General features: G+C 36.8%; 1 protein-coding gene across 7 annotated transcripts in view; it reads right to left on the bottom strand.

Moving 5' to 3' along the window:
• The window catches only part of TFDP1 (transcription factor Dp-1), a 38,361-nt gene that overhangs the window by 18,436 nt on the left and 5,744 nt on the right, over positions 1-14,181 (bottom strand). For all 7 annotated transcript variants that reach the window (XM_058852850.1, XM_058852836.1, XM_058852815.1 and 4 more), the window contains exon 3: positions 5,621-5,687. In XM_058852850.1, coding sequence (XP_058708833.1) covers positions 5,621-5,687 — 67 coding nt within the window. The remainder of the gene's footprint in view (positions 1-5,620; positions 5,688-14,181) is intronic.

Here is a 14,181-nt window from a genome sequence, read left to right as displayed (position 1 = left end):
TCAGGAGCTGAAATCCCATTCATTCTAGATACTCTACCATTTTCTGAAGTAATCTGCCTTCATGTTTTCTTTACTTGTGAAAAAGACAGCAGTCAACAGAAAAGCAATTCAGTTCCCTTGCAACACAGTCTCTAACAAACTAAGCTTTGTCATACAATAGAAGTGGTAATTATACCTGGGAGATGGTTCCTCACATGCCACTCCTGTGATGTTTGCAGTTGTTAATGTTTCTGTGGCAAACATCACAGATATTTTAGGCTATTTTATAAGCTAGTTATATGCTAATTTTCAGAAAACACTGAATTCTTTTTGAGGGTATCTGGGTGACAACACACAGATGATTGTCTCCAGTTGTGTGCCAAGTCAATTAAAATCACCTCTACTTACTGAACAAGCTACACCATCCTGTTAAGACAAGAAACATCCTTATACAGCAATTTTGAGACTTTTTACAGATATCCATCTCTCCCAGTGTGTAGTACTCACTAACTGCTTATATCAACACAGACTTCTATGCGATTCTTACTATCCTTAGATGAGACTAGTAACAGTTCAGCTATTATGAACCAGCTTTTCCAAGTCTGTGTTGAAATAAAGTGGGGTCTACTTTTAGACTTTCCAAAATTCCATTTCTACTTCCAGAAATAGTTTTATTTCCTTAGCTTGACTTCAGACAATAATAATTGGATTTACCTCAGCTGCAGTAATACACATGCATTTTATATGAATTTCAAGCATGAAATCTGTTAGCAGAAGCATAATTCATGGGTTCTGAAATTGATCTCTAGTTCTATTCCAGAGGAACAATTTCAGCCACTGTTAAAAATCAGAGAGTATGAATTTTCAAGTGAAAGTAACAATAACATTACACCACAAGTTCCTTGTCATATAAATAAAAAGAACAAAACAATCTTATAGCTAGGCAGTGTTGAAATACGAGTCTGAACAGAACTTAAAATGCTACATGTTTGACTTCAATTTTTTGAAATCTGAAATGTAAATATAATTAACCTATAAAATGTGAAATCTTTTTTTAAAGTAAGTGGTGAAAGGATCTAGAGACATACCTTACAAGCATTTTCTTACATACCAATAATGCCACCTACTGGCATAAGAGAAGATCCAACCTTCTGAGTAATTTTTAAACTAAGGGCTTTAATTTCAAAACAATATTAATACCACTGGTTACCTTTTCCCTCACACCCATCTGAAGCAAAATTATTTCTTTCATCCAAATTTCTCCACAAGTGAGGGTAAGGATTAGAATTGAATAGTGTTCCGTTTAATACTTAACACTCATCTGAATACGACAAGGACCAGAATGTGATGGTTTTCTTCAAAATAACATCCAGAAACAGTAAAATTTCTCAGTTTCTAAGTTATTGCCAAATACCAATAGAACACACAAATTCAGGAGGAAGTTTTACTAGTTCAGCCCCTTTTAAAAATTCTTTCTATCTTTCCAAACCATATGTACTTGCTAACTCTCAAAATTAATTAGCCAGTTAGAAACCACCTACCTAGTTACAAAGTAAAAAAAACCTTTCACAGTCATACTGTTTTTTCAGGGCTATATGCAATGTTGCACTCCAGTAATGGAAATACTCAGGGCTTTCAGAAAACATGGCCAAATTTACAGGCAACCTTTTCTGGAGATTGCACAAGCACTGGAGAAAACACAAGCTGCCTTCTCATTTCTGCCATATATATAGGTTGATACCTCTTATTTCACACTAGAGATAGTTTTGAGGAAATAATTTTTTAGAGCTTTTTCTAGAATGGCATTTTATGCTCATGACTAATTTATTCAAAATTGCATGCATTACTCATTATAAACAAACCTTTGTGGGGTTGTTGTTTGGCTTTGTGAGGCTTGTTGCATTTTTGTTTTGGGTTTTTTCACATACTGTCTTCTCCTCTTAAAATAAATAAACTCAGTCTCTGCTTTAAAACAAAAACTCTAATCTGGAGTTCTTGACCGAGACCAATCTCTCCAAAATGAGCTACTGGAAGCACGTCCCCATTTGCTGAAGTAAATATGTTCTGTACATTGGTAACCTGTTTCTGACAGCAGACATTAATGAACAGTCAGGGAATGAATGTATGGATAGGACTTGCATACAGAGATTGTTCTCTAACATACTCTCTCCGATTCCAAATCTTTAGGACTTTTTGAGCAAGAGATTGTTCATCATAACTGTTCAGCAAGATGGTGATGTCCCCTCTTCATTATTCATCTAAGAATCAACAGCAACATAACCCTACCACCAAAACTCAATTCTGGAAAGAACTTATCCAGTTACCATATTTGTGCCAGTGCAGATTAAAAATTTACAGAAGCTCATTCACAGCCTACTTTGAAAGCATTGCAACAAAGCTGTTCAGGCTGTGAGAATTTTTGCATCATAACCTGTTCTGGCCAGAAAAGTAAATCTATGCTTATCTTTCATAGTTGAGTCATGTATCTACCACTTAGTCACATACCTTATAGACTGCTGACAATAATGTTACATAACCATTTCACTAATAATATTCTGCACTTTCTCTTTGACCCTGTTACTGCAAGCATGTCCTTATGACCCAGCACACAAGCCATTTTTTGTCCTCTAGCATCCCCCTAAAACCTTTATTCCTCTGACAGCTGAACTCCTCCTCCTTTCACATCTGGCTAGCAACAAGTAGAAACTAAAGCAAGAAATAGATTTCTTGTTGGATTTTCATTCTCAATTCATTGAGTCTCAAAGTTGGACTTTTCCAAAACTATGATGGAATGCTATTACTAATTCAATGACTTTGAGTGCTGTAGGAACATAAGAAGAATTAACTTGAAAAAGTAGCCAGGCTCCTGCTTTCTCCCTCAAGAACCTGCCCAATTACTGTTGTCAAGGGCAGCAGATTGGGCTAAACAAACCACTCAACTTACACAGCAGGGAGATTTGATCCCATAACCAATATCAATCATACAATGTACTCTCAATCTCTTCTTGTGATTGACTTGCAACTTCCAGAAAAGACTCCTTTCTTTTAAGAAATACAAATCCAAAGGGGGAGATGAATGAAAAAAACCCAACAAAACAAAAAACACAAACAAACAAACAAAAACACACCAAAAAACCCTTTTAAAGATGACCACCAGATAAGAACATAAAGCTTTTTTCCTAACCACCTTCAGTTCACCATAAAAAGTATACCAGATACACTTCTGCTATCCTATGGAAAGTTTACTTCATGATTGTTTTGGACTGAACCCTCTCCATTGTGAAATTAAGAGAAATTTTGCACAGACTTTAAAAAGTAGCAGAGGACAGCACTTTGTTGATATAATGGCAGGCAATGCAGACAGCTGCTCATAGAGAGAGCGTAGTACTTTTGTGTGTAGTTGTCAAAGTTTAAAGACTGCACAAAACCCCCTAAAAATTATAAAAAGTGGCAAAGGAAAAAAGTACTACTTTAGTGAATAAATTCCAATACATATCTGAGTTCTTTAGTGACAAATATTTGCAAGTTTAAGTTCTGATTAAAACTACAGAGCCTGTACATAAAACACAGACAAGCTAGAGACAAAATCCACAAACAGATGAAGCCAAGAGAAATAGTCGTTTCTTCTCACTATTAAGAATAAGTTACTGCCTATTAACTTCACAGAACTCCCCTAAAAGCAATGAGATGCAGAAATTGACTGAGGCTAGTTCAGTTTGCTGTGTTATACATTGAGAATAGAGCCCAACTCTCAAACTGGACAAAGCGCAGGGCTATAATAAACAATTTAATAACTTGAATTCATTTACAAAATTCTATACACAACGAAATGGCCTCCAATTTTTCTACTTAAAGAGTTATGTGATAATGGAAGAATCATACTTCCAGTTCTTGCTGTCTAGACTGCACTGTTTTGACTAGATCTCCACTGACTGTAACAAAGGTTTGCACCACCTGTGTGGGTGCAAAATGTATCATCCTCAAGTATCTGCCCTGAAAAAAAAAAACCTACTTTTACTGCCCACAGGGTTAGGACATATGGTACAGCTGTTAAGGATCAGGTACCTACTTGCACTTACTCAGGGGGGTGTAACTGTGGTTATGGAAATACACCAGTTAATACATGTCTTTACTGACCCTCAGGGCCCTCTCCACCAAATGCAGAACAGGACAGATTAGTGGAATACCCCACTTTTGTAAAGCAACTTGTATTTTAGACAAGGAAATGTCCAAGACAGAGTCTAGTGAGATGCCAATAAAATACCTGCTGTACCTAGTGGGGGTGACAAAAGTTAAATGGGTTTCTTGAAACAGTATATAAAATACTAAAGCAGTAACACTAAAGGAGTTCACCTGAACTGGTCTACAGGTTAATCTGGGAGTACTGCAGTATTCCAACAATGCTTAAAACCAGTAGATTAGTCAACAGTAAGGTTTATAAGACAGTAAGTAAATTACTGTCCTAATATAAATTTCACCTTACTTCATACAGCCTATCAAAGGACACCATCTGTCACACAAAAGAATAAAGCAGACTGCCATTATTTGGAAGCAACAAAGGAAAATGGCCATTTCACCAAAATATATTGTGAAATGCCTATGAACCAAACATGATGTTGCACAGAAAAAAGACTGACACTTCACTTGGGAGTCACACACACTGTTTTAGTCACATGTATTCAAGAAAGCTGATGAAAGCAATCAATCAGGCTCAAAGGATACAATAAGGAAAACACAGGGGACAAAGAGCAGATCTGATGAGCAACCTAGGAAACAGTGGCTAGTTGGTCTGTCAAATTAGTAAATACTGTTAAGATACTCAGTTGTTTTTTATAAAGAGCAAGTTAACATGCTGGAGAAAATTATTAACCTGATAAACAACTGTCACCAGCAGAATGCATAAACTGACAAGAATATATTTTACTGGAATTATGGAAGAGTCCTATAGTCTTGCTATGGAAACAGCCCTCCTGTAAGAATACATGAAATGTAGTCTTCAAATGTAGCATAATCAGTTTACAGAAGAGGCTACATGACACACATGTCCAGAACTTCAGCGTCGCTTCTGGTTTTTCCCCCAACTATGCTAACTGGGAAAGTGCAGCTCCTAACTCCCCAAATGTTTAGGAACTCTTCATTTTTTAACTCATGCATCAAATTCAAGTTCAAATTCACATCTTGCCTTTTATTAAATTGCTTAATGACATTACATTATCATACATGCACAGGCATTATCTGCAAGTCCAAAGCAGTTCTGTTCACAATATATTTTGAGATAAGCTTCCAGCAGAGTGGATGCACTATCACAAAAACTGTAATAACCCATTTTAAACTTCCACCCTCCTGCATTTTTTTCCCATTTGCTAAAACACAGCGCCTCAAAGATGTTTCAGAACATCCTTGTCTTTACACTTAAACACAAGCTACACTAAGGACATCACATATGGGACAAACCAGCACTGAACTGCACCCAAGTTTTAAGACAATTATAAACAACACCAAATCTACGGTTTTCTTACTGATCATATAACTTAACAAAAACTTTATGAAATCTATGCTAAGAGAGCAGTTTAAAGCCACTAAAATGCATTACAACTAAAAATTAAGAAATGGAGAGTCTTACTAAGAATTGTGTTCTTACCTTTTCCAGGACTTAGGTTTTGGTCTATAAACACCTTAAGCTCTCCATTGGCTTCAATTAGTCCAGCCTGTTAAAGAAAGCAACTTTTATTAAATTTACAAACACAAATAGTCTTTTATTGGTAAAGATTAAAGGTATCTTACCAGTAGCCTCTACTGCTACCACTCTCATTTTGTCACAAATCTTCCACTATGTACTGTTTGGGATATAGTACTTGTCAAATTTTAAGGTCTTGATTTTATGAACACCATATTCTTTAAGAGCAAGCAAAAAATCAGTTTACACCTACTTTGCTATTTGTGTCCTAAGCCCTTACAGTGTGTATACACTGTTTTAACAGACAGCTGAACACCCTTCTAACCTGAAACACTGACACCTGCAACTACAATCTTCTCTTTGCAGATACTATTCACCTAATACATAAGGTAAAAACATTACAGCAAAAACAGTACCAGTAGTGGAGAGTGCCTGGGCCATTTTAATCAGGAAAAATATCATTAGTAAGAAATATCTTGAGCTTTTCAATTATTATTTCTTTAAAGATCAGAATACAAACCTCTTAAGTAAAAAAAGCTACAGGGTGACATAAGGTTTACAAAGTCATCACCATCCTTGATAAACCTCAATAATGATTACTTTTCAAATTATTATTAATTTTTGAATAGAGAACAGGATGCAGTAATTTCTTTGTATCTGCAGAGAAAACATTTTCGGAAAAATTTCATCAACACAGGACACACTGTTTCCATTTAGAAATATCAAGTTAGTCAATACCTGCACTTAACCATGGTGTAGCACATGGTGCTCCAGAGGCTGCAAAGTCCTGAGCTGCATTTTGAGCAGCTGCAGGCTACTGACAACCCTGAGCAAGAATCAAGTGCTTTGCTGTCAGTCAGCAGCAAAGCTTCTCCCTTAGAAGTCTACCTGAAGAGACCTAGTTGAGATCTGCCAGAAGTTTGGGAAACAAGGAAGCCACTAGATGATGCTGTGGAGCCATTATTATTCAGGTGTATCAGACCAAGGATTTCTTACCAAAGACAGGGAACTCTAAGAAACAGGAAACTTTCTCTCCTCAGCGAATGGGGAGAGATGATGGAGCATAGGAGACAGGCTGGAATTACACAGAAGACAAATTTTGCTAAGGGAGGCATAAAGGGCAGTGGCCTGTAGTCCAGTGAGGACCTGGTCGCACAGAGGAAATAAGTGAGCAGACAATAGAAGTGACGGATAGAATAAAGAGCCTGTGGCAGTTCTGTCCTCCATTCCCCCCTCCTAAGAAGTAACACAGTAACACAGTTTTAGGGAGGCTGCAACAACTCTTCAGTTGTTTTGGAACACGGCCCTATCGTCCTTCCTTCCCACAGCTGGTATTTCTAAGACTCACTCGAACGAATCATGGTTTTAGCACCCTATTCCCAGGCACCAGAACTCTTCATAAGCCTCACTCTTTATTACACTTAACTACATAAATCAGAAAGGCAACAGACAACATCAGACACTTCCAAAGAAAAAGGTATACTCATCAATATTGAGATCAGTATTGTGTACAGACGTTATTAGCTACACTACGGCAGCATGACATTCCAGAACACTAAAACCCTGTGGGAAAATATGAAGGAGAATTTTTGGCTAAGCGTTACCTAATACTCCCATTCTACCTAAATTTCATAACAGAAGAGTTAAACCAGGCAGGAAGTGCAGTCTCATTATCATAATTTCTTTCAATGTGGTACTTAAGTTTGTGTTCCACAGCAGAAGGAGACTTGTACGCAGGACACCTGCAAATTCTTTTTTCCATGAGAATAAATGAAGATTATAAATGAGACCGGGAAAACATTTAATATATTGTGGTTTTGATCGGAAAACCACCAAGAAAATGGCTATCTTAATCTGTAATGTTTTTCTTTTAAGCACATGAATTTAATGATTTTGAATTATTAAATCCATTCATTGGTTTAATACACAAATGCAAACCTGCACCAAGTGCACGTCAGTTACAGTGATATTCCAAAACCAAATATTTAAGCTGTGATATTCAGCAAATTCAGGTATTAATGCGAATCATTATTTCAGTTATTGGAAAATAAGGCAATTCAGTAATCAAGTACTTATTGGTCCCTTCCATTTCCTATTTTTTTCAAATTAGAACATCTCCTGTAGAATCTTTTCTATTAATTTTAAGTGAATGAACCAACATCGTAGTATCAAATAATCTGTCTTCTTCTGCATAATTAAAACATACAGTGAAAAAATAGTACCCAAAACAATATGCAACCCCAAAAACCATAATTTAATCTAGCATTACAAAGGATCAGGTTATTGATACGTGCCCTAAACAATGTTTTTGTGTGACTGAAATTACTTAAGTCACTGAAAAACTAGAGAACATTTGGGAAAATACACCACAATCAATAAAAGAAAATAATTTGGGCAAATTCAGAGAAGAGCAATCACGGAATAACAAGAAGAATCCCCTCAGGGACCACACTACTAATGACCAATATACAAGTTACAGTTCCACTACCTTTCTACCAGTGTCTTACTAAAGGTTCACCTCTAGCAGTTAAAATGGCATGTAAATATTCAACTCATTTGTAAGCACGTGCCCAGAAAGACTCCAAGAAAGATACTTGGAATGAATATCACAGCTAAATACCACCTCCAGCTGCTATTATTCATAGTGAAAACTCAATTCTAGTGAAAATTCTGTTATTCCAGCCCCAGTATGCTCTTCACTCTCCTGGATACACTTTTAATTCTAAGGTTAGCAAAACTTATCTCTGATTGAAGGAACAAGTTTTGGTAAAAGAAAACCAAAAAGCAAAACTTCCATCCCATACAGGATTCTGGTGTATTTGTTCTGAAATGGAAACACTAGACAAAACATCTCTCAGTGTGCATTTTGAGAACAATCTCACTATTTTTCAAGTCACGTTATTTTGGATGAAGCACCAGGATTACTCCTCCGGGATCTACGTAGCATAGCACCCAAAAGAAAGAAAGAAAATAGAGGAAAACGTGACTTCCATTCTGTATATTATAATCACAGATTCACAATGAACCATAAAAAAGAAAACAAACACAAAACACCACTAAAACCAACTCTCCTCCCTACCCCTCACCCCAAAAAAAATCCCACCCAGGAAAAAGGATTGGCTTTTCCCCAATGAAAAGGTAACTTTCTGTCAGGAAGGGTTCAGACATCAAGGAAATTCTATTTTCTAGTGAGAAAATGCACTTAGTGTTTAGGCCGAATCAAGCTACTCATAACAATTTGGATTTTCACTATTTTCCTTTGTGTTCTTTTTGTATTACACAGTTTCTTCTTATCTTCTCACGATTTTCAATCTCAAGATGCGTTACATCCTTTGATGGTGATCCTGGGGCTGCTTGAAATAATAATGTTCTTATTATCTGGTTTTGAAAGCTCAGTAAGTGAGTGCAATGTCACAATTCAGCAAAGTTTTCGTCTTTGAAGACGCACGTTGGCTATGTCTACTTCTCTACAAAAAGAAACCCCTGAAATCCTGAACAAGCAACAGATACAGATACAGCCTTCATCCTTCACACACTACAACAAAGACAACAATGATTTTAAAAAATAGCTTTTGACATCCAACATAGCATCTAAACTGTAATAGCTTAGTATCTTCCCACAGATCATCAGAAAGGAGGGTAAAGCCCACTGGACAAATTAGTAGATCTGGGAATTTGAACTGTGGAAGCTGTGGTGGAGTGGAGATCCCAACCACCACCGAAGTTTGCTCTCAGCTCTTTGTTCAGAGCTCCTGAGGAAAAGAAATGCACTGAAGGGCTAAACATATAAAAAGTCAACTAAAGTTAGCTTTGGCCTGCTATGAGATCATCGGCAGTCCTAAGGACTGGGAAGTCTATTTCTGTTTTGTTTACAAGTGAAAACTGAAAAGCACTACAAGTGCCCTCAGCCTGAAAATCAGTAAACTGGGAAGTATCTTTTTGTTGGGACTGAAGTTAATCAGAAACAAAATTTTCTTAAGATGCAGAGAATTTCAGTTATTGAAAAGTCCTTAGAGATGATGAGAGAATAATTTAGTACCTTACTAGCAAGCTACTATTTGCAGTCTCTGAAGTTATGCACTAGAAAATCAACATCCTTACAACAAAAATGTAATTTCTTCCACAGCTTTCCAGCCTTGCAATTCAATTTGTTAACAAAAACTGGCATCAAATTATTCACTAAACCTTTAAACCAAACAGGAAAATATGCAAGGTGAGTTTGGACTAAAGGACAAAGAACCTATAAAAGCAAGAAGTTTATCTGACAAAAACAAGGCTGAATGAGTACATGCACTACATATATCAGATTTAACCCGAGAGGCATGTTGCCTGACGCTACTTCAAATAAGTATGGGAAAGAGAAGGGTGCTATTGTGCCACAGAAATACCTCTTCTATCCTGTTTCTATGTAATGAGCCAATTTTAAGAAAACTACCTGAAAAAGTGCTGAGGAAGAGCAAAAAGGGTAGAGATATATGGAAACAGAGGTACCTGCTACAAGGTTGCTTCTCAGAAAAGAAATATTCAGTTGTTAACAGAAGATTAAGCCACATAGAGTACGGAGGCACAGGACTGGGCTTGACAAAGACATACAGGTGCCAAAAATACAAGAATGGTTAAAGAATGGGAGTCAGAATGGGACAGTGTGTAATAGACACTATTTTGGGACTGGCTGGGAAAGACACAAAAAATGAGCTGCAAAATCAGATGGAAGATGGCAGAATTAGGAGCTGAGGTAGAGAAACTGTGAGTCACTGAAAAAGTATAGGCAATACAACTGATGAGAACCTAAGAGAGCTTTAATGGAACAATGAGATCAAATCCTGTGAGGAGAAGGGAAGAACATGGAAAGTGGGAAAATGAATACAATCTAAACTACAACTGAAAGGGGAAATAAGCTGCGACTCAGACAGAGAAGTTCAAAATAAATTAGGAAAGAAGCAGCGACGACAGAATCAGATAATGGAGGAATTGGGAAAGAAAAGCATCTCCACCCAGAGCTTGTCAGAGGCATTTGGTGCTGTTGGGTTGATGGTTGGACTTCCTGATCTTGGAGGTCTTTTCCAACCGTAACAATTCCACAGTTCCATGACCAGGATGGTGCCTCTGCTGTCTACAGGCATTTGCAAAGCCTACCAGCAAACAACCACCCATCTTGTGCCAAACTGCACCCAACTCGATCCATGATGATCCCCAGTCATTTTAAAGGGAACATGTCTAAAGGTTCCATGCCATGCAATTTTACTATGGGCCACTTTATTGACAATGCAGAGTTCCTTTTTTTGTTTGCCTTATTTCAATATCAGGAAGCAACAGAAAATAAGCAAAGTTACAAAGTGGAACTGGATAAAGCTTATAATCAGAAATCTTATTTTAAGACTGCTTAAACAACCTTTATTTTTCTTTCACCCCTATCCATATGCAAATATCATTTATAACAAGATGATAAACTACTTTCCCCATCATCCAGGGACCAGAGCAAATGTGCTATGGAAATAAATTATTCTGCAACTGCAAAAGATTATTTTTATGAGACATCCATTTCATTTTTTGCAGAAATTAAAAGGCAATCAAGATATCAAGTAAAGGAATATTGTAGAAAAGAGCAAAAAGTTCTTAAATTCAAAACATTTGGATTTCATTTTGAAAATTAAGCCAGTGAGAACTGTTCTTTACTGTATAAACAACATAAAAACTTTTGAGTTGGGCTACAGAAATCTGACTGCTCAAAATTCTCAGATGTGTTGTTTTACTGTTTCAGTAGCCTTTTTCTGAAACAGAGATAATCATATCACATCCTCAGTTCATGGCAGTATCTTCAAGATTAATGTGTCTGCCAACCACTCAGCAATGAGATAAACCACAGAAATGAGCTTTCCAAGGAGTACATTTGAATTTTTAGCACCTTAACTAACAAGGCATAGTCAAAAGCACTAAAATAAAGGTCTGGATACCACAGAATTGTGGAGGCAAAAAGCTAAATACAGGTGAGAAGCTCAGTCAAGCACTGTCGTTCATCTGAAAACAGGCTCTGCTGATACTGCAGGTAAGCTGGACACTGAGCAATACACAAAATTACACCCGAGGTCTTTTTTGCAGAATATGTCATGACCATTAGCTTCTTGGCTGCTCTTTCTGACAAGAGCAACACATCCAGAATTCAGCAAAAATTAAACTAAAAACTCGCTTTGAAGACAATTCAAATGGTGGTCCTGTCTAAGCAGCCAACAGATCAAAAACACCTCAAGAGTCACAAGTCATTCCACGCTGTTGCTTCTTACAGTAATTCAATTGCTCAAGTGATATAACCCCTTCAAAATTAAAGCTGACGTCCCCAAAACTAACTGTGAAGCTGTAAGAACGAAGCAGAATTGAATACGAGACTCCTAGTGGTGAATATGACATCAAAGCACCGCTTTTCAACTTTTACCACATAAATTAATCAGAAAATAAAATAATCATTAGTATCCTCCAGGACTAAATACTCATATGTGGAGGTACCAGCAGCAGCCACTTCCACAACTACATCCTGCAACCATTCCAGATCTGACCGTAAGAGACTGTTGTTTTTCCAGCCAAAGCCAAGACTTTAGAGCAGCTTGTTCACCAGCATGTGAACCACAGCTGAAATCGACAAATAACATTACAAAGGACGCTTCCAGAACCATTTGCTTCACCAACCTCCTTATCAGTGCATTACAAGGCTAGAGTGGCCCACAGTACAGCTTTCAACCAAGTCTGTGTAACAAATAATGCAATTCTGGAACCCTTAGCAAAAGTGATGTAACACAAAACAAGTAGCCAGAAGCATTTTTGGGGAACATGGACCACTGTCCATCTTTAAAATCAAGTTGTCTGCTATCTGAGAACTGTCCTCATATAGACAACATTTAGTAAAGACTGATCCATTCTTCTTCCCACTCCTAATTAGCCATAATAAATCTCCATTAATAGATACCCACACAATCAAATGCAAACATTAAAACAATTGATCCCCAGCGTAACTTAACTTCCAAAATCTGCATTTTTGCTGAGCCTGTTGCCGTCACAGTGTAGTTATTCAGTAAAATACTGCAACATACCTATATAAAGCCACTGTCACTAACTGGCACATACAACTAGTAAAGTTTAATTAATAAGTAACACTTACAGACTACAAGAAAATACTTCATTTAGACAAATAAATTGGCAAGGTGACAGGCAACTTCTGAGTTGCTGTTTCCTGATTTTATAACGCAAACCAACACAGGGGAAAAATAGCTCTGACTGTATATCTGGAATGTATAAAAGAGAGCTTAAAGATCCCTTTCCTCCTGCCTTGTTTGAAAAAGCAAATTAAAAAAAATCAGCAACATCCAAAATCCCAAACAGAGATGCCTTTTTAGATGACCTAATTTCGTAATATTATTTGATCACTAGTTTGCAAACTTCTGGACATGTTAGAACTCACTAAAGGCAAACAGAAGTAGATCAAGCTACTGAACTAAAATGATATCAAAGAAGGTGCATGACCGCTTGAGATTCCTCAAAGACTTAACTTCTCTAGCCCGACTCAATGAAATTTCCAGTACATAACCCAAAAATAAACATAAAAGGAGAAATTCATGCTGGTATTTTAAGGAAAGTCTGAAAAATGATTTGAAGACTTCTCAATACTTTCTAGGGATTGAAAGTGCATCATGTAAAAAAATTCAAAATAAAGTGTTTTTCCTACTTCCACAGGGTTCTTGTTTTTAATCCATCCCAAGCTTAACTTTTTTAGACTCACTCAAGATTGATGTAGAAACATAACACGGAAGTTATTAAAAAGTACAACTTTTGTGGTATTCTGGCAAAAAATTAATACAAAAGCATAGATTTTGACCTTCCACAAAAACAGCAGCCACATTAACCTATCCAGTAAAACTGTGTGAAGAAGCCAGTTTGCTGTGGGTTTTTAAATTTTTTTAATATTCTTTGAGCAAAATATTTACTAATGCTGTGAAATAAATCCACTAGATTAAGCTACATACCTGAACGTATTCTGAATACTCAACTAAAATAAACCACCAGCATTAATTCCCACATCTGTACAGCTCTTAAACAGTAACGTTAGATCAGGTGATGAACTTTTTACACTTTTTATGGTGTGTCCTCATATTTCCACATGTTCTTCCATGTGGAAAGCCCATGTGGAAGCCTCAAACAGGGGGCTTCCTTTGCAAAACTGGATAGATGTGCCTTATCTACTATTCAGTAAGATTCATTAAAGTACCACAAAAATATAAAGAGATACAGTAACTTTTCTACAAACCAGGCATCAAGAGAAGAATCCCTCATAAAATAATTCAAGCAAAAGATAACAGCAGAATATAATTTTTAAAAATAAATTAAAAAATCTAATTTTAGAACAACCAGTTTCAAAGCCAACACCACTGTCAGTTACCTATGAAACACTAACTCAAGAACAGCTCTCAAGAAAGGTATTTTAGCCTGTGAGAAACTCTAAAGGCTAACAGTGGTGTGCCAGTTCAAAACATTCTTGA

Source organism: Poecile atricapillus, chromosome 1 (assembly GCF_030490865.1).
Source record: "Poecile atricapillus isolate bPoeAtr1 chromosome 1, bPoeAtr1.hap1, whole genome shotgun sequence".
Classification (NCBI taxonomy): Eukaryota; Metazoa; Chordata; class Aves; order Passeriformes; family Paridae; genus Poecile; species Poecile atricapillus.
This window is presented reverse-complemented; position numbering and strand designations above follow the sequence as displayed.